General features: G+C 40.1%; 3 protein-coding genes across 5 annotated transcripts in view; 1 reads left to right on the forward strand and 2 right to left on the reverse strand.

The window, feature by feature from the left end:
- Positions 1-7,987, reverse strand: part of ccn4a (cellular communication network factor 4a) — a 39,757-nt gene extending 31,770 nt beyond the window's left edge. Inside the window, exons 1-2 of one of the 2 annotated variants that reach the window (XM_044336249.1) lie at positions 7,900-7,987; positions 3,855-3,911 (exon numbers count right to left, since the gene is read on the reverse strand). The gene's annotated coding sequence lies outside the window, so the exon portion shown is untranslated. The other variant, XM_044336248.1, reaches the window with a different exon arrangement.
- Positions 7,984-10,238, forward strand: abitram (actin binding transcription modulator). The gene is made up of 6 exons (XM_044336252.1): positions 7,984-8,203; positions 8,380-8,431; positions 8,941-9,070; positions 9,194-9,270; positions 9,382-9,451; positions 9,738-10,238. Exons 1-6 carry the CDS (start codon positions 8,122-8,124, stop codon positions 9,873-9,875), a joined length of 549 nt encoding a protein of 182 aa, XP_044192187.1. The 5' UTR covers positions 7,984-8,121; the 3' UTR covers positions 9,876-10,238.
- The window catches only part of ctnnal1 (catenin (cadherin-associated protein), alpha-like 1), a 58,409-nt gene continuing 41,440 nt past the window's right edge, over positions 10,226-27,194 (reverse strand). For both annotated transcript variants that reach the window (XM_044336243.1, XM_044336244.1), the window contains 17 exons: positions 26,567-26,754; positions 25,580-25,699; positions 24,082-24,171; positions 23,684-23,854; positions 22,574-22,774; positions 21,513-21,599; positions 21,000-21,158; positions 20,046-20,138; positions 18,311-18,461; positions 17,194-17,231; positions 17,063-17,113; positions 16,566-16,720; positions 16,172-16,220; positions 15,545-15,601; positions 13,964-14,083; positions 13,228-13,311; positions 10,226-11,957 (listed from right to left, as the gene is read on the reverse strand). In XM_044336243.1, coding sequence (XP_044192178.1) covers positions 11,787-11,957; positions 13,228-13,311; positions 13,964-14,083; positions 15,545-15,601; positions 16,172-16,220; positions 16,566-16,720; positions 17,063-17,113; positions 17,194-17,231; positions 18,311-18,461; positions 20,046-20,138; positions 21,000-21,158; positions 21,513-21,599; positions 22,574-22,774; positions 23,684-23,854; positions 24,082-24,171; positions 25,580-25,699; positions 26,567-26,754 — 1,985 coding nt within the window. In that variant the 3' untranslated portion in view covers positions 10,226-11,786. The remainder of the gene's footprint in view (positions 11,958-13,227; positions 13,312-13,963; positions 14,084-15,544; positions 15,602-16,171; positions 16,221-16,565; positions 16,721-17,062; positions 17,114-17,193; positions 17,232-18,310; positions 18,462-20,045; positions 20,139-20,999; positions 21,159-21,512; positions 21,600-22,573; positions 22,775-23,683; positions 23,855-24,081; positions 24,172-25,579; positions 25,700-26,566; positions 26,755-27,194) is intronic.

The raw sequence follows: 27,194 nt of genomic DNA on the forward strand, positions 1-27,194 counted from the left end.
TTTTGTCAACATGTTAGCACACAATAGCTTATTTAGACATTAAGATAGGCAGCAACATTAGCATTTATTTGGAGTCATGTTCGTGTTCACCTGGTGAAAGTGAGTCCAATATTTACTCTTTTAGCTGTTTTGCTCTCATCAACTCATGAGGAAAACATCCGGCTCTTGCTATTTATCTATGTGCTAAATGCTCCACTGTGGTCACCAACCAGTCACTAATTTGTCTGTTGTTTAGTGGTGGTCAGGTAGTTCACAGTGGAAAAAATCTCCCAGCTGTGGCTGGAAACTATGCCTATGAGAGCTGTGAGATTGAGTCAAAAAATGTTGTGGATCAGAAACCAAAACAATCCCTTTAAATACCACCAACCACCATTTGTTGAACTCCCTCTGTCGAGTTGTGGTTACTATTGAACGTGTGACGGTCTCACTAATTCCACATGGGCACCATATGACAGGCTGACTTACTTAACTTAACTGCTATTTAATAAGATGATAAATTCACAGCATATCTTGAATAATGGCATGCGAAACGTAAATATTTATCACCACAACAGCAGAATTAGTGGTGTCAGCAAAACCTAAAAACAAAACTCCTCTAACTTTTGAACATTTGTGCTTGAGCAACTTCCTCTTTCGTATTAAAGGGCTTGATTTTAATATTTTTAACACCTAAGCATAAGAGGAGACCGTATGTGAACACATATACTTGGCTCTAAGTAAAAAAAAAAAAGCAGCAGCATGTGTTGTTATCTTTAGCTTTTCTACTCCTTGCTGGTGCATCTGAGTCAGAAAGCGATGCATGATAAATATGTCTGAGAATGCAAACAGAAGCAGGGCAGAGTCATTCTCTAACTGAGCAAAAGTTTAAGTCATCAACATGCCATTACTGTTGAAAAAGGAAAGATCTCTTCACAGTTTAACACCAGTTAATATGAAGTTTCATGCTTTCAGTTTTTTAATTCACAGGGGACATTTACAGAAAACTGTCTGAGAAGGGTTCCAGGAAGTTGATGTATATTCAGACTAATGTGCTACAAAGTGGGCAACCTTGCCAATCTAATTTAGTAGTTTTCATTAAATGAGCCATCATGAGCCAAGTGTTTGTGACTGGACAAGACAAGCTCAGCACTTTCTTCTCAGTTTAAGAGCAGGATCAAATACTTGCGTTGCCTGGTTTTAAGATCTTGTAAAATACCTGCAAGTAACCGATTGAGAGAGAAGTCAGGCAGTGTTTGTGTGTGTTAAGTGGAACAATCAGTGATGCAGACACAAACATCTGGTAGCCTACTGCTGCACCATGCAGAAACTGCAGTCCAGTCAGCATTACTCACTCCTCACATCAGGCTGCCTCTCTAGACCATGTGGAACCAGTCTAGAAAACTCTGGAGACCAATCCAATGTGAAGTGAAATCATGTTTTTCCTAAAGCGCTTATCAGTGACTTCATGATTCATTGATAGCTATGGTCTGACGTTGTGTGTTACAACCACGAAGAAAAAGTCTCTGAATCAGACTGAAGGCAAAGTTACTGGAAGGGTGATTTATCAAATGGAACTTATATATTCAAATGAAATGTAACTCTCCCTTTGACCCATCTACTCATCCATATTCACATTCAAAAAAAACAACAACCTCTACCCTGAAACCATGTGAATATTTACTGTAATAACAATGCAGATAAGAAAGACAATATTCCATCACGCTGACAATGTGTGTGTGTACATGGTGAAAACAAAGGCCCTCAGTTGGGCGAAAAGCGGAAGAATTACAGCCTTACAACCTTAACAAAAGCAGACACCCGCACAGTGGATGTTGTTTTACGAGAAAATCCGGGGCTCAAGACGACTTTATGATGAGGCAAGTTGAGTCCGTTGTTCTCCATCTGAATTTTGTTTGATGTTATAGTGGATGCAAGCACCAAGGAAAACACCCGAACAATGCGCTCTGTCTTTTTTTTTTTCTGAACAAAAACAAGAAGAGGAAGGAGAGCTGAGGCCCGTCCTTGTCTCTGTCTCTAGGAATGGGACCAGAGCATGGAGAGAAAAGGGGGATAAGTGAAGGAAATTAAGAGATGGAGGGAGATCCCTGTTCCTACAGCCTGTTTTCTGTAATCAGGTTCTTCTAATCTGGCCACATCCTCCCCTCTACCCCCAGGCCCAGCTGTCCAAACCTCTGACTTCATCACTTTAGCATTGGATGCTCTCTAATGTGCTGCAAAAAAATTCAGATAAATGTTTGCTTTGCTCAATCAAAAACGCACGCTGTATTTTTCTCCTTTGCTAATTAAAACTGCTTTTTTCCCTCTCTGCACTTCGAGATGTCTTTCAGATCATCATGAAGAATGATTTTTTAGTAGGGTTTAGTAGGTACCTAATATAAGTTTTCTTCTGTTTTACTCTGTTTTCAGGACTCATACAATGGTTAAACAGACATTTGAGGGTTTATTTCCTGACAGACTGCCTTACACCATGAGCTGTTGTAGCATTCAGCTTAATTTGGTGCGAAAAGGGATGTTGCATGCTAACTTTAACTCTGACCACTTCCTTTAGGTTTAGAATAGAAATAAAGTCTAGATCTCTATCACTCTCTGAAACCAAAAACAGGCACAAATACTGCAGCCTCTAGTTGAAAGATAATTTTTGACATTTCACTCAACACAAAGTAACAGAGAAATGGTCCACTAGTGCCAAAATTACGCTCATGTTAAAAGAGAGGGCTGTCAACAACACAGAGTGCTTGTTTCAGAAACAGCACATGAGAACATGTCCTCTAATGTTGAACCAAGGGCTTCAGCCAATACACACAACCACATCCAATGCTGTCCAGAGCGCCAGGGGAAAACAAACAAAAATTGAACACTGCAAAATAAAAAAGCTCCAAAGGTCCACATCTTTGCCAGAGACTGGAGCTTTCTTATGTGACCTGCTAGGACTCTCTGTTTGTTCCTATTCCTACAGCCATTTCTAATAAACAAGGCGGAGTGAGGCAGTGACGTTCACTGTGCTCATAAAGTCCTTTTTTCACATTCTTTAAAAGAAAATAAGGGGAAAATGGGCAAAGTAAAACTTAGTGACATTTGCTACAAAACAATAGCATGAGTATGCAATCCTGTGCTTAATGTGCTTTTATTGACATGCTACTCTGAAGTGCACATATCTGTGTGATGACTGCGTTAACTTCTTATTAAGGAAACTTTTTACTTTGCTTGTAACAGCCGCTTTCTTAGTCGGACCTGAGTGATCCTGTTAATAGTTTAATAATAGAGCACCTTAATAAAATGCCATCAGATACCAGGTGAGACATTTGTGCAGCCTACTTGAAAGGGAGAAACATGAAAGAATATTTTAGAAGAAAAACAAGCCATTTGGATGTGGGACGCTTCAGTAAGGGAGAGGGATAAATGAGTTTTTCTGGGAAGCACTTGAAGGATAGATATTTGGATCAAAAAGGAACACAACCTGGCTCTGCTGTCATTCAACTGCCAGCTGAGTTAGAGCCCAGAGCATCCCGCCTGCCGCTGCGCTACAAACAAACACAGGAGGAGACTTCTTCTTGGAGAAACCCTCCACTTTCCATGAGGAGCTTTTCAAGCAGCTGTTTGCCACGTGGCGTCTTATAAATAATTAACACAAGCACTATGCAGGCACTGTCTAATTAAAAAATGCAATTGTTGGGAAACCTAAATAAGCCCTGTTGGTGACTTAATATATATGCATATGTCCCTTTCATTAAAAAAAAAAAAGTCTTGTTAAATTTTACGGCTTTGGCAAGAGAAAAGTGGTAAGAATTCAGGGCTGAAAACTCTTAATACCTGTAAATTATTACTTGTGTGTGCATGTGGATTTTCTATCCTACCTGGCAGTCTGCATGTTCTTTCCATTGCCCTCAGCTCCTGTTGAACCCCATTTGTCTCTGGAAATGACAAGTGGGATGACAGCTGTGAACAAATTAGCGTCAGGAATGAGTCTGAATCCCTTCATAATCAGCGAAATGAAAAAGCAATGGAGGGCAATGAAGATGGATGGGCAGAAAGTAAAAATGCGGGCATGACAGAAAGTAATATGTGATTGATGACACTGGATCTACTAGGCTACTGACTCACAATTACTGGAACATTCACGCAGAACTGTGTTTTAATCTATAAAAATATCTGATTGCCTTTCCTAAGAAAGAGAACAAAGTACACTCCCTTAAACTGACAGACAGCAGCTGAGACAAACTGGTTCAGACCACTTCCTTTTCTTTTCACACTTCAGAGGTCAAAGTGAAATGACATCACATGGTGAAAAACCTGTGTCTCTCTAATACTTATTTTCCAGGGAATCAAGATACACTTGATTACAACTTGAATGTTTGTGTTATAATGTTTTTACACGATATGATATATGTGATATATGATTATTTGTGCTCTGGGATCTGCTGCCAGAACACCCACTCTCGTTCCCTCACATATGTAAAATGCTGCTTTACTTCTCTTTTCTATCTTGTAGCAGAAGCATGGGTATGGGTTCCTAGCTCTTGCTATGATAATCACTGTCTTCCTCATGCTAACTAGTGTATCTTCAAGCCACAGTGGGATCTCTTCTTGCTTCACCATCAGGCCCACATCATGAACCCATCAGCGGAACAAAGGAGCAAAGAGTTCAAGTAAAAATAATAAGGCTTAACTTTTAACGAGATCTGTCTTGTTGCCATGGTAACAATAAATTTGCTGATAATATAAACAATACGGCATAAAATGCTGTGATAAATTGTTCAACACAGAATGATCTTTTCAGTATTTCATAAGCTGTGTCCTTTTCAGTTTATAGACAACACTGTGAGAGGAGGGTGATGCAAAACAGCTCTCTAATGAAATATGTTTTGACTAAAAGGGCTGATCATAAAGTTTACTTGTGCACACACATTTCTAAGAGCCTGAGGCCTCGCTGGCTTTGGAGAGAAGCCAGGAAAAACAGAAAACCTCTGATCGATTGTACCTTTGGCCACCGATTACCACAGAGAACACAAATAATAACTTGACATGGGACCAGCTTATCAGAGTGATACTGCCTCTCTACACACATGGCATTTTACAAAGCTCACAGGACCTCCAAGGAACAGATTCAAAGCGATGGTCGTAAGCTCCGGGGTTTCAGTGCTGTTGCACCGACAGCTTCATCATTTGCCATCTAAACTTCTCAAGGGGAAAACAGATCAACAATGCAAGCTGTCACTACGACTGTGACACTAATTGATCAGCCCTTTCATCAGGACGTTAACGACACTCTCACTCAAAATCAAATTATTGCCTTGTGACAAAAAAAGCACATTTGACAGCCCTTTAAAAATAAAAGCGTTTTCCTGAAATTGCGGTCCTCTTATTGAAACCCACTGGACATACCAGTGAGTGAGAGAGTTTTAAATGTGCATTCTGGCAGCATATCACTCAATCTACTTAATGGCAAACACAGGTGTGTGTGCCTCTTTGCTTTCCAGTAAAAGGACAGGCAGTATGACTGACTGCAGCATAGATATATAGAAATAATGAAGGTAAACGTGGATGGCATGCAATTCCCAAACTATGAACTGCTTAAAGAATTACTGATAGTTTGTCTGCATGCACCACTTAAGAAAAAGAAATCCCTGTCCTCGCAGTAATTCCCTCCATCTGAATCACAGTCACATAGAAATATATTGCCTGTCTCTCTTGCTTAAAACACAACTTACTGTGTGCCACAAACCAACCAATCAATAATGTTCTAGTCTGCAGCTTACGTGAGTACAGTCCTAACAAGAATCAGCCACAAATTTTCTATAAGCCACACAGACATCAACTCCCTTAATGGTCTGAGCTCCACTCTTCCCTTATCAGGCTCTCCTCTGGCATGGATGACCAACTCCAAAAAAGAAGCTGGACAACTTCCATGTGGAGGGAGAGACTGCTGGAGCCTTACAGACAAACAGCAGGCCAGAGAAGAAGAGCTGCTTGCTGCAGCAGTAGCTGACGTGGAGCTACGTGTGCATCACACACTCACACACACACACACACACACACACACAGAAGCCCGTGCAGCTGGAGACACTCGAGATGACTGTCTAGAAGCCAGCGAGTGAACCTCGCAGTCGAGCCCCAAGAAGTGGGAGATGGAGCATGTTTCATTCCAACAATAAGTATTAAAAGGTTGGGAATATATACAGACTGACAGATAAATATAGACATGAGCAGATAGATAAACACAGATGCACACACACGCATGCAAATGCCAACATACAGCGAGGTCACCTGCAAGTTCTCAAGACATGAGGACCCCTTCTGACACACAAAAATGAAATTGTCAAACATTCTTATGTGCTTTTACAGAAAGCTATCTATTCTGTCTGAGGATCTTCAGTTAAATATCTGACCCTTATCCAATTACTGCTACAGTATAAGATCTTTTGTCTTTGTAATGTGACAAATCTTACTGCATTGATTAAGGGTGGCACTTAGAATGTACACGTTGTTGTAATAGCAGCTTGCTGAGGTAGATATCTGGAAAACGATCACAAGTAAAGCTGTTCACTCATATGAAGGATAGCTTTGTTTATGGAACATGATAACATTTTAATCCTGATGCAAGATTGCATATCTATGGGATACTCCCTTTGTGTCCACTGTTTCCACACTGGTTTTGTGTTTCATCTCTGAATTAATTGCAGACTATGGCCTACAGTACCACAGACGCAGGAGTAATGGAAAAAGTCATTACAATTGGTCTTGACAGCAAAACTTTCCAAGTCTTGGTAGTGGTGAGTAGATACATGGAAAACTCATCGTGCCCTCAAACGTCAGTTGAGTCTCAATCGCTCTTGCGCTCTCTTTCTCTCAATTATGCGACCAAGATGAAGTCATCATAACTTAATCTGCCTCGTGCCTTGGACAATCCCCTGAAAATGTTCCCTCAGCATTGTCCACATTGTGCAAGTAACACATCAAGCCAGATATGTTTGGTATGTGATTGGTCTGGGTCAGTGAGGGGCTATTTGTGATCCAGGGAGGGGAACATTCCTTCATTCCTGCATTCATTCTCTCAGAGACCTCTTCATTACATAATTCTGCAAGATGCAGACTCACCGTACTGATATTTCCATCTGTTTTAAGTGTGGAAACTGAACAGATGTTCCAAAACTTCCCCTATGAGATGCCTCACAACCATAACATATTGTAAACTCATTTACATGTAAAAATCAAACATGACAATGTTTAGCTGGGGATGTCACTTTCATTTAGGCGAACAGATATGGAGATGTACTCATCATCTGTATTTGAATAAATTTGATGAGGAGTTTGCATGTGCAGAGTAAAATCACATTGACTATACAGTATAATGTCGTTGTTAGCAGTAGTCTGACATCTAGTGGGCAATGTGAACAATTGTTCTCGCGATGTTCCTACAGGTATGTAATGATAATACAGTTTAAAGCAGCATAAGCATGGCCAGATTCATTTGACATGGGGTCTTTGGGGCCCCAGGACAGTTGACCACTTCAGTAATCAAGCCTAAAGCAAGAGTGGCCAAAAATTACTTACAGTGAGTAAAGTGACAATATCCCACCAGGATACTTCAGTAGCCTACTGTTTAAGGCTGAACAATAGATGTTTTGGGATTGTTTAAAATTACATCCTCAGTTAGTTAAAGCCAAACTGACTTTGAGCAAATGTGTAGTTACCTGTCCAGAGAAAAGAGCAGCATTCGGGTTATTTTGAATATTGAGTCTTCAAATGGCCCTATTCACAAGGGCTCTGTGCTGTAGTTCAGCTAGTTTTCCCCAGCTTTTACTTTATATGCCATTCGTCTCCGATACATATGTGTCGCCATCTTTAAAAATGAAAGTATATTTTTAGGTAACGAGTTATACTTAGATGCATTGTACTTACATCGAGTGTAAAATTCACTTTTTCTATTCCAGAAGAGACGAAAAAAAACCCTCTCCGGAACCATTTGCTGCTAAAGCTTCGGGATTCGTTTGAAGGTCGCACCGTCATGTGTAACACAATTTGTTGTCCGTCACTCAAAGTCGTGGCTAAAGTACTGCTGCACATCACATTATATATATATATATTTTTTTTTTTTTACAGCTTGTATTGTGAATACTTTTGATGGACGTCGTGGAGCAAAAAGACACAGAAGAAAATGCGCCTTCAGTTATCGACCGTTATTACACACGCTGGTACAGAGCCGGTAAATCAAACTTTAATGAAATGTCTTTCTTGTTAGCTGATGTTAGCTGTTAGGTGGCCAACCTAGCTAACGTTACTTAGATTTGGAGACTTCAGAGAGAAACCATTAATGTTAATAATGCATTTAATTCAAGGAATACCGAGAGCGTTTAAGGTTAATTATTGTTTTGTATTTAGATATGAAGGGGAAACCGTGTGAGGACCACTGCATCCTGCAGCATTCAAACAGGTAACTAACATATAAAATAAAAAGACGTCATTACACATTTTAATTACTTGAGCTGTAACAGTTACATTTTCATATTTATTTATATATATATATATATATATATATATATGAACTTTTGTGGTGGTATTACGTCATATTTAAAGATGCAGTATTTCTAGAATATTGTACATGGAGGAGCTAAAAAATTAGGAACACCTTATATAAAAATGTAATGCTACTCAATAAAAAAACAATACAAAAAACAGTCTGGAAGTATAATATTCACCACAAGGGTGACATAGGCTATACATTACAAGACTGTTGATCGCATATTACAGTATACAGGGGGTTTAAATTGTTCTGGTCACTCTGTGTATTCAGCTGATGTTTTATTTCCTGTGCTATATCTAATACGGCTACATTTTGTGACACACTGGGTTTAATCTCCAGTCATCATCAGTGAATGAGTAATTAATATTGTAAATTTGTGGATTCCTTTTTAAAGGACACTTTTAAATTTGTGTTTGCAGATTATGTGTCATCACTTTAGCAGAGACTCACCCGGTCCTTCAGAATGGGCGAACAATCAAAAACATCAATTACCAGATCAGTAATGGATGCAGTCGGCTAAACAACAAAGTGTCGGGGAAGTCCAAGCGGGTAATTTTATAAAGCTAGATGCAATTTTGATCTTTATGCATGAATTTTTCTTGTCTTTTCATCTTTGCTTCACATCTACAAGTGGTCAGCTCAGCCTTTAATCACCCTTTTTCTATGCTACAGGGGGGTCAGTTCCTTACTGATTTTGCACCTCTGTGTAGGATAACATGCACAGATGAAACTGAGTACACGATCTACAGGTGAGACCATGATCTGTTTTCCTAAGCATATATATTATTTCCGTGATGCCTGGTAAAGTCAAATTTAGCCAGTGTGCCACAGTTAGTCACCCAAATGTGTCATCTTTTTAGCTGCATCAGGGGTCGTCTTCTTGAGGTCAATGAGAATATTTTAGAAACACCTGCTCTTTTGCTGGAAAAGGTAATTATATATTTTTCTTCAGCATTATCTCATGTACATGTGGACACCATCTATGTGTTCTTCCTCTGAAAATCTGATCATGTGAACTACAAATAATTTACACTTGTACATCTATTTGCACAGCCTGCATACTCATCAAATGGTTTTAAACCCATGAAAAACATTTGTTCTAGATGTACAGTAAAGTCCTTGAGGAAAGCACGTCAGCTTCTCTGCTAGGATTGAATGTTATCAAAAAAAAATGTGTGAAATATTGTTGTAAGAGTTCTTTGTCAAATCTGAACAGCCATCCACAGAAGGATACATCGCTGTCATTCTGCCAAAGTTTGAGGAGAGCAAGAGCATAACAGAGAACCTGTTGAGCAGAGAGGAGTTCGAGAGCGTCGTCTCCAAACGGAGTGCCACCCAATCACAACCCTCTTGACGGAGCTCCACTTTTTCGCCTTATTCCAGTCAGAACTGTTCTGGGAAAGTTTCTCTCTACCACTCCCACAAGGTTAAGTGAAGAATGGGAACACTATCCTGGAAAGTGACATTTACACGGGCTCACTTCAAAGGGACTATTGTGTATAATGCAAGCATTGCACTTTGCCTTTAGATTATTATACACTGAAGAAGTTTTCCGAAAGTGCTTTATTTATTGTTTTGTTTTTCTCATTTGAAAATGAAAAAATAGAAGAGAGCATGACATGGATTCTGTTGTTAAATACCCCTAATAATGTTTAATTACAATTATTTTTGTAGAATGTCAAAAAGAAAAACAACAAACAATGATTTAAGAAAAATATTGTTTATTTTTTGTGTCACTTTTTTTGACCTTTCAATTGTCAAAAGAATAGATGGTCCAAAACTAGATCTATGATTTCTTCACATCTGTAGAGCCACTACAATACCCAACATCCTTAGCTGCTCTCAAACAGTACAAAGCATCTCTAAAGCTTAATGAATGTTATTCATTTCAATCACTGTCGCACCCTCACCTAGTACCAAAATCATTACCTTAGGATACATACTGTATGTATATATATATATATATATATATATATATATATATATATATATATATACATATACATAGATAGATAGATAGATCTATGCTTCAAGTACCATATTATACAGACCATATACCATTTAATACATATTGGCCTACTAGGCAGCTTCACAAGGATAGTCTTCATAACAAGTACACTTCAAGGCTCCATTTGACACACTTTCATTTCTTTAGTGAGAAAAAAGTGTTAACAGTATACTGAATATTATTTGATAATGCTCAGGAAAGTATAAAGTCCTGTCTTTCCAAAAGTATCTTAGTGGTAAGATTTATCTTAATCAACTGATTATTTGGAGAGACCAGGTCAAAATAGAAATAAGTCTCCAGTGATGAGCTTTATATTTTAGACTAGTAGCAAGCTGAAGATGACCGCGTCCTCAAGAGGACAATCATATTTGGCATGAATTTGTGATTTTTGCATTTTGTTACTAACATAGCGCATGGTGAACACTCCATAGCAAACTGTATGGTAATTAGACATCGATCACATGTCATGATTGACTTTTAAAATGCTTATCCATGTGAGACTACAATGCCATTGATCAAGGACACAACGTACCACTATGGCTAACATTACATAACAAGTGTTAACATTACAAGCCTACGGCGCATTGACCATAGGTGACTCAAACACAAGGGTATGGTGATGATGGCATCATGCATGATGGGTTTTCAGCCATGTCAGTGTTTTGTTTGTTTTTTTCTTTTTCATTTGGCTAAGATGTGCAACACAGTTACAGTACACCACAAAGCAAATAGGCTTGTTACACAGAGGCACATAGTGAAGACAGATATATGGCTGAGGTGAGCATCAAGAGGAGTTTTTTTTTTTTTTTTTACCTGATTTCCGATCAGTTTATCTACTCAATAGCCAGAGAAATGATAAAAGTAATTCCAAAATCAGGTTTGTGCCAGGTCCCTCTATGATGAGGCTCACTGCAAATGACCAAGTCTTAGTGTTGGCTGATTGTCTCCATCTTGTGGAATGGGGTGGAACTGGTGCTTCAGGTAACAAGCTACCCTGGGGTACAACTGCCCCTGAGCACAGAGATTGGATCTGCTTTTTCCGCTGTAAACCTTATAATTAATCACTGAGACAGCAAATGCAAACTCTGACGAGGCAACCATCTTCACGCCTCTGCTCTAGCCCACTCTAAAAAGTTGGTGCATGAGGATGAGGGGAGTAAAGTATTTCCTGGATTACATGTTCTCCAGAAAGGTGAGGTTGGCTATGTGCTTCTCTGAGGGAGAATAGTGGTCAAAGGAGGTGAATGTTTTCCTGGATTATTTGCTCTCTAAGAGGTTGAGACCAGTCATGTGCTGCTCTAAGGATTTGACACCAAAGCCGTTGCTGTTCTTGCCGTTGAGAGCTCCTTCCTCTTTGACGGGTGTGGATACATCCTGCCTCTCTCTCCAGTCCTGCGGGGAACCCAGGCTGCTCCTCTCTGACTTGTACTGCAAATGGACAGCACAAGAGGACATGGTAAATGGCAAATGGACTGTACTTGTATAGCACCTTTCTAGTCTTCCAACCACTCAAAGCGCTTTTACACTACAAATCACATTCACCCATTCACACACATTCATACACTAAATGGGTACAGGGGCTATCATGCAAGGTCCTGCCCATTAGAGGAAACTAACCATTCACACACATTCATACACTGATGGCACAGCCATCAGGAGTAATTGGGCTTAAGTATCTTGCCCTAGAACACATCAGCATGTGGACTGGAGGAGCTGGGAATCGAACCGCCAATCTTCCGATTAGTGGACGACCCGCTCCATCTCCTGAGCCACAGCCACCCCGATATTAATGGAAAGAGACAAAATATGACACGAAGATGTAACAACACACTACAACAACTACTACTAAATAAATCACATTTGAAGTTGCTATAACCTATATATTTATATTAGCCATGGATCATATGACAATTTGCACATAAAAAGGCTTGCTCGTAGTAATTTATCACCTGCAACAGGTGACAGCTAAGGAACTAGATTTCCCTCAGGAGTTGGAGACCAAAAGCTATGCAAGCATATAGCATCCACCAAAGAAAAAAAAAACTGAGGCCTTCACTGTTACGGCAGATAAACCAGTATGGGATGCTTCATGGATACAAAGCAATGCTTCTGAAATACATCCAAGATATCAAAATTTGTGACCCTAACTTAATACTGGTACCATCATGTTTGGTAACAGCAATTTTTTAAGTATGATAAAAAACTTTTGGAATGGCAAAATAGCTGAAAATCCTAATCAGGTCACAGAATATGGTGTAACAAATTTTATCTCATAATTATTAGATCTTTACTCGTAATCATGAGATACTAAGTCATAATTATGAGGTGTATCCAATTAGTTTCTCTGGTGAAGGCAATGTGCTTCCCTAAAAAACAGCTAAATGGAGAGTGAATATTGGACTAACATTTGTCAACTGGTCAGAAACATGACTATTAATGAATGCTAATTTTGCTCCATATCTGCTGGCTGTTAAGGCAACTATTTGCTAACAAGTTCATAAAAAATCAAACAGTGATAATATGTAATTGTTGTGTTTACAGCTTGTTTCCACTGACCCCAGGTGTTATTGCATTCTTTTTTGGGCTACATTAACATTTCTTTCTCCTCTATTTCGCTAGATATCAACATATCTTGCTAAACTAATCTGAGTGCCAGTCATTCAGTCATGAGTGTTATGTCCAATTCAATGGCTGTCACCTTTCTATTGAGCTTGTTACAGAAAGGAAGGAGGGAGAGAACAACAGTCAAGATGCCTCTGGTTTTCTGAATGGATGAGTCCACCTAGAAACAAAGGAGAACACTAGTTTACATACAGTGTGGATACACAAATACATACAAACACATCAGCCCAGCCGCCCACATATACATCTTTACATTTCTCGTTTTTAATGACCCCTGACAGCCACAATCTCCCATTAATGATAAATGATGTAGTGAGCATCAGGATGGAGAGACAGAGAGATGGGAGCCAATACATATCAAAGAGACGCTCATTAATCAGAGGACACACTCTTCATCCTGTCCGTTTGATTCCAACCTTTGCCTTTATTACAAGGTGACCTAAGGCAACTCATGCCTTACCAAAACGCTCATTAATTCCTCATAGACATTCATTCATCTAGTGCCCTGTGTCCAATAATGGTTATACTTGCAGATCACTCAAAGATTACGCTGTAGCCGCTAATGAAGTAACATGGTTAGTCATGCTCTACTGGGGTCACTGACGCCCAAAAGTTATTGTGTAGGTGGTTTTTATGCTTTCAAAGCTAATTGTCCTTTAGTAAGTCCGTTATTTACACAGTTCTGGGTGAGGTTACTCGTTTAATGTGAATCAAACACAAATTGTCATTGATCCACATTTATAACAAGTGTACACACAAACAACAAAAGACACAAAGAGAGAGACACACATACACAGGCGTAGTATGGGTACCTTCTGGAAGGTGGCAGTCTTGCCCTGTACAGGAGTCTTGGCCCCCATCTGCAGCTGTTGGCACAATGCCACCAGTTTCTCCATCTCTGTCATCACCGCTGACTTTTCCTCATCAACCAGCTGGAACAGAGAAAAAGACAAGACAGGGAGCGAGATGTCTTTCAGGACAGTAGAGATGGTTTATGATGGTACTTGCCATCAGAGAGAGTGGATTAATATGGATAGACATTGATAGATTTCCTGGCCAGGATTTACAATGCTCTCTGTCAAACAAGCATCATAAAAAGGAAAAAAAGGGGGATAAAATAAATGAAAATTTAGTGTTGCTTTATGTAATCCATCATCAACAGTCAGGTCATGATCTACTGCTTAAGTCTGTTATCCAGCTGAGTTAATCCCTAGATCTCGGTCACAGGGGCCATCAATCTACTTCAGTTACATGCGCGCACATGGCCACAGGCGACTTAAAAACACAAGCTCTTTTATTCAGGGTAGCACTACTCACTCTGACTGACAAAAGTACATAAAACCTCTTAAACCTCAATTAAAAATTCTTAAGCTCGTTTGCATAAATAGTTTCATCATTTCAATGGGGGCAACACAGGTGTGCTGTAAATGTGTTTGGCGCCAAAGAAGTATAGGAGATGAGGGTGAGACTCCATTAACACCAGTTTGTTTGACGTAATTAATCAGAAAGCGTGAGGCAAGTTGAAGAGTAGGGCCTCCTGATTATGAATTAGTCCTGGGCGGTCGCAGTCAACTCCCCCACCATCATCCCCCTATACACACACAGATGTGCAAAAACATCCGCACCCACAGATACAGCAGAGACAAATGGCAGTCATTAATGGCTGTCAAAAAAACATTTAATTAAACTCAGAGGACCTGGGGAAGAAGTTGGTGGAGGGCAAAAGGAAGGAAGGCACCGAGGCTGCATTTATTTGTCGGATCTCAACTCAGGGAGGAGGAGAGGACGTGTGAGGGTGTGTGACAGCCTTAATTTCCTGCTCTCGCTGTGTGATTTATAAGGCAGACCTGGCACCGTGGCATGCCAAGATGGGTGAAATGGGTGTGTGTGTGTGTGTGTGTGTGTGTGAACGACATATCATGGGTGGGAGCACAGGTGCTAGTGTGTGTGTGTGCGTGTGTGTGCGTGTGTGTGTGCATACAGAGTGGGGTAGAAGCTCACCCCTGTGCAAAAAGAAAATAAGTGGGTAGTTTTCTTTTCTCTTTGGCTTCATTTTTTTCCATTACTGACTTCCATAAATTCCTGTCAGTATAGTCTATCAGATTCCAACAAAGAAGCACAAGCACACTGTATAGAAAATAAGATTATTTCCAGATTATTTTTGTTTTTAATATTCTTTTGTATTCATTTTAATGCTATTTATACATAAGTAGCATACCTTTTGCTTTCTTTTACATAATATGTAATATATTTCCACTTTTAAAGTGCTTAATGTGCAAAAATAGTCAGAAATACTTTTTTGTGAGTACATTGTCATATTTTGATATTCAGGCTTAAACTATGTGTGTGTTCAAAAAAAAAGAGTTTTGTTGATTTGTTGCATTACCAAATACCTGAGTGGAAAAAGTGCGGAGAGATGAGCACAGCTGGAGCCCCTCTTCAGAAAGAACCTTAAGAGAATAAAAGACAAAATCAAGTTACACAAATACAAGAAAAAACTATAATTCTTTTAACTTCCACCGGGAAGCAAAAAGCACAGAGTCAGTAAATATTACAAGATTTGAATTTTTTCCGGCTCGTCTTATCAGTATGCCTTCCCATCTCTTTCCCCTCTCGTTCCTCTTCCTCCCTTATCTCCTTTGCTCACCCCAAATGGAATAAATCCCGGCTGACATTTTAGGCCCTGATTCTACAAATTACTGCACATTACTGGCATAGATCTCAGTTCAATAGGATACACCCCTCCACGCAACCTTGTTTGTTATCACCACATGTGGCCGGCAACATATTGCATATATTTAAATCATATTGATAAGTCCTAGTCACGCCTTATATCAGATCTACAAAAGGGTAGTGGATGAAAGGATGCTAGCATTTACTAACCTATTGATCAGCCAACCCCAGTATGTCTTTGGTCTAATGAAACAACGGATGCATTCATTTACAACTTCGATAAAACTTAAGTAAAATAGAACAGAGGGTGGGGAGAAGGAGAGATTAGCAGATATCGACGCACATACCTCAGCTTGATGAAAAAGATCTAGTGTTGTTTTCAGCAGCCCCTCCCCTCTGGGGAATCAATATGGGAAACACATAAAATGAGGAAACATGGGTGAGAAAGATGGATGAGGACAAAACACATCCACTACAATCAACAAAAACTGTAACTTAGATGAATTGCAACGATTTTGATTGTCACAATGAGTCACAGTCAACTTTGTCAGTGCCTCAACCTCTGCCTGGTAAATATCGATAGCTGGGGGCTCGAGAATCTCATTAACACTAAGCCTCTAAAGAGATTCATGCGGATGCTTAAGAGGCTTTACAATGTTGAGCTCTGAAATGAATGTAACAGTTCGGCAGGCTGCAGATATAAAACGTGATTGCGTGCAGTGTGCGGTAGCAGTAGGCTACCTGGTGAACAGGTACATGTTGTAGGCCATACTGGCCAGGCTCTGGCTCTGGCGGACAATGTCATGTTCTTGCTCCTCCCACTTTTCAACCTCCGTGTCCACGTCTGACGACAGCAAACGAAGCTCCAGACCCAGTTTGGCCATGCTTGTCTGCTCCTGCACACACACACACACACAGGATGTAATTCTACATGGGGAACATTGAAGTTTAGTGCACGTCATCTTTTAAAATCCCTGATGCACAAGAGCAAACAAGGCTATTTTCATTTGTTAACACACTCAGAAGTTCTATAATCAGCATAATCCTGGTTCCTGCGGTGGTACAGCCTGCGAAGAACTGCTGGCCAGCAAAACTGCAGCACATTAGCATACGAACACCATCAATTCTTCCACTGAGTGACACAAAGTTTCCTGGAGATGAATATACTGCTGTCAGAATAGGGTACAAGACGTGACATGATGTATTGTGCTGCCAGAGGTGTTTGTGGTGTACGCTACCTCTGCATCCAACTTGACAGCCTTGGCAGTCTTCAAATTAGCTGAGTGTTTCTGTGGGAAAAGAGAACGGCAGAAATTACAAACGATTGTATCATTAGAATATTCATGAGGATGGATGGTGTGATACTCACCCCGGGTCTGGGAAGTGACAAATAAGGTCTTTTATCTCCTAGAAATAGAGAGTTATTGTTATTATCTGAAAACAAGGTCACAAGTTAAAAAAAGAATCAAATAATCATGTGTTTCATGTTTTATGATAACTGAATTATGTCTAAGAGGAAATAAAATATACCCTGTTGTTGTTATTGCTCATTGAATGACTGTGTACATATCCAGACTTTTTCACATGATTAGGATAGGCAATTACAGTTATTCCATAATTATGGTAATGAAATTGTTTTGCTTTCATCACTATCCACCCTTGACACATTTTTATCTTTCATCATAAACACAAACAGCACGGTTCGTTTCATTCGGCAACAAGAACGATAAACTCTACTGTCATGTTAATGGGGGGAGGAGGGGGATTAGGAGAAAATAATAAAGCAGATCTCTCCTCAGTATCCACATGATGTTTTAACACAGCATTTTGGCTTTATGACAATACAATAGAGTGATGTACAGTATGTGATCCTCTTATCCCATTGAGCTGCACAGTAAATATTTACCGCCCTTCATGTGAGAGTTACATTCTTGAGGGGAACCACGTCGAACTGTGCAGTAAAATCTTTCCCGTCTTTGAGATTTCTCAGACTTGCAGTGTGTGAAAGCACATGCACACAGTCACACCAGCCAGAGCATCTACAGTACATGTAATCTCTGAGTCCCTGTAAGCAAGGATACTGTATTAACAGCTGAGTTTATAAGAGGGGTCGGCCATGACTTGATAAATTGAGTGGAGAGGAGAAATGACTGCATGGGTGTTTAATGGCATTGACATTATTCCTTTTACAAAATACTTCCCACGGTCCATGATGATGAATTTTTAAAAGATATGTTCATGCTGCATGCTTTGCATCAACTTTCATTAAGGCTTGAGGGCAAAATGATTTACCAAGGTTTTATTTACCAGTTTAATTCTTCTAGGCTGAAATGCCACAAACAGCACATTTTGCATTCATTTACATCTCTTTCTCATTCTTCTTGAAAGACTCTCTGTCCCCCTTATGTACGTATGTGCCTATCTGTCCTCGCACCCCAACCCACCCCAATGCACACGAGTACTGTACACACCCAACAAAAACACACCTCGCCTGCCTTCAAAGACGTCATTGATCTCTCTCAGCAGCAGAGCCATGTCACAGAGCTGAGACTCCCAGGCCTCGCAGAACACCTCCAGGTTCTCTTTAGCAATCTTACTAGACGGGTGGAGGGCCAGCGTCTGGGCTGCTGAGATGATCTGAGCAAGAGTGTGAAGAATTGTGACATGAGAAAAGGAATAATTAAATGAAGTTTGTTTGTTACTAGGCAGAAAAATATGCAGGCAAGATACATGTAGATGAACAAAATGTGTAGTTTAATCAGATGGCAGCATTATCTGAAAATAAACCAAAGTGTCGTCCCACCGTTTAAACTCAGAACACAAGATTGTAAGATGCTATCCCTCTGAAATTGATTGACTGGTCCTTTAATACATCCATTGACATTAAACAACAACTAAAGCTAAGTTTCTAACAAAGTTAAAAGTTTGTTAACACTAGTAAAAGTTTGCAGTCATAAAATAGATGTATATTTTAAATGATGATTACTATCACTAATTTACACACAAAAGTCAGATTTTTCACCATTAAGAAAAAAAAGGAAGTAAGAATTGGCCTTTTTTTTATCATCAACCTTGTTTTTTTTTGTTTGTTTGTTTTTTACTGAAGAATGGAGATTAATGAAAAAGTAAAGAGCAGTACTTGTCCGTATCATGACTCACCATATGTGTAATCACGCTCAAATATTTGTGTAATATTCGTGCAATATTTTTGAGTGGGAACGTGTAATAAATCATAATATTTGATTTGACTGAAACCTTTATTTATACTGGGGAAACTCATTGAGAGCTTTTACAGGAGTGCCCTGGTGACAGAGACAATAAGTGTGACAATTAGTGGTTACATGATAAAAACACATCGCCAACAAGAGTTAAAAATAAAACAGAAAGCCACCAAGAGATTTAAAAAATGATAGCAAAGGCAAAAATATCAATTAAAACATTCATATTACAAACAAACTAAGAAAGAAACAAAAATAATAATGTTTCTATTAGGCTCAATGGAGATAAGATTTCAGACAACTACATTTGACAAATATGACTTACAAAACAAACACATGTGCAAGCACACACACACACACACCCCACACGCCCATCCCCTACAGTGTAGTAGTTAATAGCCAATTACCCCTGGGCCACCCCTCTATTACTTTGGGCAGACACAGAGAGATATCACCACCGCCACCCCGTACCACAGCGTTATTGATTGGTTGACCTTTGAACTTAGGAGCGGAGTCATTACTGCAGAGTCATGCGGGGCCTGACATTAGTGCCTGAGGACGGGAACATTCTACATTGCTGGATAATTACTGGCGTGGATGGTTTCCAAGAGCAAACATAATTAGATCTGGGATAGGGGGACTAGGTGGACAGCATGTTCTCAGCCATCTCCAATGGATGGCAGGTGTAGGAGGTAGACAGAGGAGACGTGAGGCAATTTGTCTATTTTCCCTCCCTACTGCATCTAAGTAGAATATTACTCAGGTTTGATTTCACTGCCAGACTATGGTGAGACCAGTTTGACTTTACTGACATAAAGTAAAAATGTTGAATGGAAAGAAATGGGTCTAAGGTTTAATTAAAGTTAACCTGTCGTATGTCTTTCTCGACTGCTCCTGTCTCCCCAGTTTGCTGACATTTACGGATCAAGTCAATGGCACATAATATTAATAAGAACCTAAAAATAACAATGCATTCAGAAAGTGTTTGAAGGGTTAATGTTACCTGTGGACCAATAACATGGAAGGTCTCCTCGGCGTGTACACAGGTTATCTCCAGAGGCTCCGTCCCCGACACATGGTACAGCAGCCGACACGTCTGAAGTGAAAGTCACAGGAGGAAAAACGGAATGACCATAAATGCTTCTGAGGTTTGAAAAAATATACTTCAGTAAAATGGCAAAAACACACTCATAGGTAATTGTACCTTATTGTATCACAGTGAACAATTTTACTTGAACTTTCTTTTTAGAGTAACAGTAACAGTACAGTAACCTTGTCATTTCTTCTGGTTATTTAAGTGTAGGTGCATTGATGTGGACTACACAACACACACTTTCCTTTTAAATAAAGGGACAAGTTATTATTAACATTCAAACTGAAATGTTGTTTTGGCTTTTTTGTGATAGTAAATAATAACTGAATCTAATAGCCGAATCTTTAGGACAAAGTTTCACACTTTTTTTGTTAATGATAATCAATCATAAGAAAATCTCAACATATTCCAAAATGAGTACCTTTATTCTCAGATGAACATTTCTTCTCAAATTTTACTGCAAGTTTTGTTTGTTAGGACCACTAGCAAAGACATGACACGGCCTGCACGGAATTTTTCCGCTCAGTGTCGGAGTTTTCATATCAAAACCACAAGTTGGCTTTCATTTGGTTTCAGATTAGTTTTCTACATTTTCATTCATCTCAAGCTCTATGTGTGTCCTTGCATGAGCAAGTGCTTGTGGCATGCTGCTGGTAGCACAGCTATTTCCATGTGTTTCCTACGAGTTCAAATTCATTACGAGCAAGTTTTTTACCTAAGAAGAAGGACTGAATGATTATTCCGACATTAGAAAATGCATGATATGGACAATTTTCTTACAGATTTCTATTGGTGTATCAGTGTAACAACAGCTACTTGGTAGCAACAATGTCACCTAGTCCCCTGTGCCTCTGTCCCACCTACCTCCACCAGCTGCTCCTTCTGCTCAGTGAGCGTGCGCGAATACTCCGCCACTGCCTCCAGGTTACCCTCGGCACCTGCAGCTTTGAGGGCCCTTAGAGGCAACTGCTCTCCATGAACTTTCAGCAAGTCTGAGGCACGGCTGACTGCCACCTTATGGAGCTAGAGGAGGAGGAGGCGTGGGATCAAAGATTACATTATAGAAGAAGAGGAAGGAGTAATGAAGGGTGGAGAAAACACAAGAGAAAGAAAGATGAGTGGGAGGTATGAATGAGAGTGGATTTTAAGCACGCACAGAGGAAAATGTGAAGAGCGGAAGTGACATTATGACATAGTTGACTTGACAGAGAGTCGGCAGGTGAGCTGAGGATGTGATAGTGTGAAAAAGAAAACCAGCAACAGAAGCAGAGCAGCTAGTGAGAGACATCCCAGTTACGTTTGTCGCTCTCTGAAACAGAGTAGATATATTCATTCTCAGAGGGCAGACGGGCAGAACGGAGACAGCTTGCTGCTCACCTCACGTCTGAGGTCGTTGACGCTCTGGCATGTCTTCAGGATGGCCACCTCCATGTCCTCTGTGGCCTCTTTGGCATGGACAGACTGCTGCTCCAGTGAGACAGAGCCAGGAGGGAGAGAATAAAACATGAGACACAAGATGGTTTTACAATCCCACACACAAAGCAACACTGTAATCTGAAAGAGTAGGACGACAAAGTGGCAAAGTTTGGAAATAGAACGCAATGGAAAATAAACTTGGTGTCTTAATAGCATGTTTTTTTAAACTTTCTAATTACATTTGTGACCTATTATGTTTTGAATGTGCTAAGAGGATCAGGCTTTTCAACTTGTAATTTTGTGTCCTCAAGCTGAAATGATTTAAATAAATTCTAAGATTTAAATATTGTACAACACATCAGTCTAAATGGAATAAAAACAAATAAATATTCTAAACTTTCCACAATAAATAACACAAACTGTAATGGGTGGAACACCCAAGAATATTTGCACATTCACATTTACTTTTATGAAGCTTTCTCTGCAATTTCAAAACACTGCAGTCTTCTGGTCTTTTCAATTCCCAAGATGACCTTCAATTGGAAAGGTTAGATGAGGCTCCACTGTTATTATGTGCAGCAGTCTCTCTGTGTACTCTGAACACACCGAAGAAAGTTTACAATGAGAAACTGCAACATAATGACTTGTGTTTCAAGTCCATCAATTTCGAAGGCCAAGGAGACTCTGCTGAATGCCAGTAAGACAAGGAACGCTACATGTTTCTCACTCGACTGAGCAAGCCTTAGTAAGAACAGTTATTCAGATGTATTATTATGCTGTTGTTCCAAGAGGGATGTGTGAAAAGAAAGTGAGTAGGCAAAGTGAATGAGTGAGTGAGCCGGCGAAGGAGTCTTAATGTGTGTGTTTCTGTCTGTATAGCATGCTGTGTGTTCTGCGTTTTATGTTACTTTTACAAAGATAAGGCTGTTATCCATGTTCTTCATATGGCAACATATGGGCTTATAAATATTCTTGTAGGGCTATGTGCATCTGTGCAAGTGTGCCTGCTTGTGCCAACATACCGCCTCAATCCAGGCGTGCACCAGCTGCTGAGAGTCCTGGCGCGCCAGCTGGCACAGACCTAGGATGGCCTGACGCTGCTCGTGGCTGGTGTAGGCTGAATCAGTGAAATCCTCTGTCCGCTCCACCAGTGCCTCCAGCTGACTGCCCACGCTCTGGGGTGACGAGGAGTACAGGTTCTCCCGCAGGCATTCCACGCTCAACTGTGAGGGGGAGGGGGTTGGGAGGGGGGGGGGGGGGGGGGTATTTGGATGTGAGTTGGAGGGGCATTTGAAGGATGAATGAGAGAAGGAGGGGTAAGATTGAAGCAGCAACACAAATGGAACATAAATGCAGGAAAGTTTAAAAGAATAGACTTCTATTAAGCAATATGCTGAAGAAAAAAAGTACAATTTAATATCTTACTATTATTATGCGTTTAACCTCATCATTAAATAACAAAGATTGCAGAATATGGATTCAGCCAACAGCATCACAAGTACACAAACTTAAATGCTAATGAATTTTCCTGTTTTTATCCCTCGTTTCTTTTTCTTTTTTTTTTAAAGAAGCAGTCTATGCTTACGTATGTGTTCTAAGATTTACATAAGACACCACTTTTAGTTAACACTAGTTTAACTCTGCCATTAAGAGCTATGAAGCCATTCATTAACAGCAATTATCATCTGTGGTTCTTTCATTAAAATACTTTCTCCCTCTTTTCCGTCAATGAAAAAGATCACCTCAATACTATTTTCTTTTGCCAGTGCATGAGGAGGAGGGAGAAGATTAGTCATAAAGATGTAGGTTAACTAGTGGTTCACACAGCCATATTAGCTAAATTATAAAATAGTTAAGTCTGATCCTCCATTTGAAGCTGCTGCAACAAACACAGTGAATGCAATAAATGTTAAAGGCCCAACCATAAAAAAAACATCTTCTTCTTCTTCTGAATAATTTGTGTTTCTGCCATTTTCTGGAAAACAAAAAGACCTGTTCTGCATGATAATTTGCCCACAAGAGAACCATTGCTTTACTTCACAGGCCAACATGTATCAGATGAGCAATACTCATCTTAAGCCTTTACTGGGATATTTATCGATTCTTTCGCTAAGTCTAATTTCTAATCCTACCTTGAAGTCCTTGATTCCGTTGTAGATGCTGGCAGGAAGGATCTTGTTCTCCCCACAGCTCCGTGCCTCAGTGACTATCTCGATGACCTGCTCCAGGGCGCAGCGCATTCGGTGGAAAACGGCGTCTTTGTTGATCCGCGCCGACTCGCAATCTGGGTGCCTCAGGCAAGTCTTTGGAAGCAATTCGATGTGAAATGTCAAACCCTCATGAACACTTATCCACTTCTATCCTTTTTTCATGTTTTCATGAATTACTGACTTAGTCTCGAGTATAATAATTGATTGCGTCATGTAAGAAACCTTGAAATCATAAAAACTTCAGAAGGCCTTAAGTGTTTGGATGGACATAATCCATAACCGTTGCCCAGAGGTCCACTGTAAGTGTGCCAGCTTCTTACCTTGGAGGCTGTGAGGAGCATCATGGTGCATTTCTCCAGCACTGCTCTGGCTGCTGCCATCCGGGCTTTCTTCTTCTCATCCTTCAAATCCTACAGCACAAACACACACATGCCAGATGGTAATGGGTGGCTTCACTCCAGTTGCAACTTCTTAGAACTCTTGGGGTGTCCGAAGGCAAGGAAGCATCAAAAGTATGCAACAAATCTCTTTCATGCCGGTATGAAGGGACAGAAAAATTTGACAGAGATTCCTCTTCAAGTTAACACACACATAAAGCTTCTTTTATTCATTGTCAGCTAATCAACAGAGTTGTTATCGAAATAGAAAAGAAGATACTTCATGTATGACCTGATCCATCCCCCTCCATGTATTCCAAACAGAAATAGACAGCTTGAATTAGGTAGATACGGGATTTGGAAAAGCCAGCTGAATCAACTCCTCTCCTGGCACTTCGCCATAGATTACAAAGACGAAGTGATTATCTGTCATTATTTTTGCCTCTGTGCTCGCCTGGCTTCAATAGATGAAGATGGTAGATTTTCTAAAGGGCTGTGCGCTTGTGCATGTGTGTGCATGGCTGCGCCTGAGTGGGAGTGAGTATGACAAAAAAAAAGATAAAGAAAACAGGGTGGTAAATGAGGAGAGAGAGCATTAGCTGCAATGAGGAGCGCTGGTGAGAGACGTGATGTGTGTGTCAAAACACAAGCCCAGATGAAATTCAAAAAGAGGGATAGTCGATCCTCCCTCCCTGTCTAGATATCGCAGCCGTTGAACTTTACATCAGCTTCTGCAGGCAAAGCTCTTTAGCTGCAGAGGCTGTCAAAGTAGGATTAGGAGTTTTTGACAGAACAAAATTGGAACCCCTAAGTTGAACTGTTTTTTCTGAAGCTTTGAGCAAAAGTTTTGTTTTGCAAATACGCTGGGATATATAGCTGATATATTGCAGGGAAAATGCATCACTGAAAGCATAGGTCAGTCATATCAACACTGAATCGTGATGTAAACAGCCTTTGCGGAATATGAGTCATAACTGACCTGTGGATTGGAAAAATGAACAGATATGGAACGGAAACCTCGAAGAAACAACAGACTCTCGAGGAAGCCTTGTTACTTCACTGTTTGATTTGTCGGGAAATTTTAGAAATATTTGATGCTTGAATTATTGATCTGTTCTGAGTTTGCCTGCATAAGTACTGCAGGTTACACAGCCTGATTCCACCACCTGCTCGCACATTCAGAACACCATGTTTATAAAATCACTGTTTGTTAGATTACATCCACATGAATAAACAAAATGTGCTCAGTGTTGCAGAAATGATAAAACAAATTATTCCATGTTCATAACCACACTACATCCATTTGCAGCTTTTTGACACGATAGACCACATATACATTTCATTTATTGAGAGATCTTAACAGTACAGTGTGCTGATAATAGATGATTTTGACACTCTTAAAAGCAGAAAACCAGAATCAATTACTTCACATGCTACTCACGTTCTGTCTGTCTCCGGTGAGGTGGGCAAACTCTACCATCTCATTGCCAAACTGACTGAAAATCTGTACAAATTCCTGGAAGGTGCTCACTCTTTCCAGATGGTCGAGGGTTACCAGGACCTGAGAGGAGTGACAAGATCAGAGTGGTGTGTTGAATGACCACATATGGTTTGTGTTCTTCTAGTCCTTCCACACTGTAATGTCCCCCTTCTGATGTTGCAGGATGTCAGCAGGAAGTGCAGAAACAGATTATCATAGACATGCAAAGAGTGATTTCTGCCTCACAAGATGTCACATTACATGTGATGAATTGTAGTAGTTTACATATTTTTACTTTCTGGATATTCCAATAGCCTGTGTTACTCCAGCGATCCCTTCTGTAGTATTAATGGCTCAGTGTATAAGAGATATCCTAAAATAAAACCAGCAGATTAAGTAGTTCCTAACCTGCATTTTAGTTAATTGTAGTCTATGTAGCTGCTAATTTAGCTGCTAGCTGGCAGTGCTAATGCAGCAGCTTTTATACACGCCAGACAAAGAAGAGGAAGAGATGTAATTGTGTTTGCCAGTAATGGAGAACAGAGGGCTGTCGACTGTCTGTCCAAACGAGGCTAACCAGTCATGATTAGGCCCCCTGTTTCCATTCTTGGCTCAGTCTACAGCTACATCCGTATCTCACTGTCTGGCTAAGAGCATAGCCAGGTACGATGGACAGAGACAGACTCTAGCTCTGTGTTTTTATGTGGCCTCTAAATGTGCTGCTTCCCTTCAATTACCTCCAGAGTACTCCTTCAGAGACTGAGCTTATCTGTTAGGAAATAAAGGACTCTGGGCTTGCCTAAGGTGTGTGTGTGTGTGTGTGTGTGTGTGTGTGTGTGTGTGTGTGTGTGTGTGTGTATTCCTGTGTGGACCAGTGCATGTGTAAGAGAGACTAAGCAAGAGAGTTTATGCATATCCTTTAAGGTCCTTCATACTTGTACGTCTCACCTTGTTGCGAGATGTGATTATCTGTTTGATGACGATGCGGTCAGCCAGGACCAGGACTTTAGTGACTGAGGAGAGGAGTAAGCGGGCAGCCTTAACCATGCCCGTCCTATCACTGAACACTGTGACACGTCCATCTGACTGGGACGGCAAAGCTGATCCAACATCTGTCAGCTGGGCTATGGCATCACCTGCAGGATGTAAGAGAAGGGTACAATTTGGTTCAGACATAGAGCTAGACAGATAAATTGGCTGGGCTGATATATTGTCTGACATTAGCTTATTGCAGATATGTCTTGTCAGTGTATAAGGATGCATCAATCCAGCTTTTTCTCTCCTGATAACAATTCACATACCTAAATTCCAGGTATTTGCCAATACAGTGTATTTATCCGACACCAGTGCTGTTTTTCCCAGGTTCATAATCTGGATACAGCTTCCTCAAGATCAAACATAACTTACTCAACTTAAGTAACATCACTAAAGCATAAGTTCTTTAGTGTAAGTGAAAACTTTCATACACCATTCCTTCTAGACTTATATTAATATTAATATTAATATTAATATTAATATATTAAATAATATAATATTAATATTATATTAATTGCATTGAGATTGCGTTATTGTAATG

The sequence above is a fragment of the Thunnus albacares genome, chromosome 19, assembly GCF_914725855.1.
Source record: "Thunnus albacares chromosome 19, fThuAlb1.1, whole genome shotgun sequence".
NCBI classification, from domain to species: Eukaryota; Metazoa; Chordata; class Actinopteri; order Scombriformes; family Scombridae; genus Thunnus; species Thunnus albacares.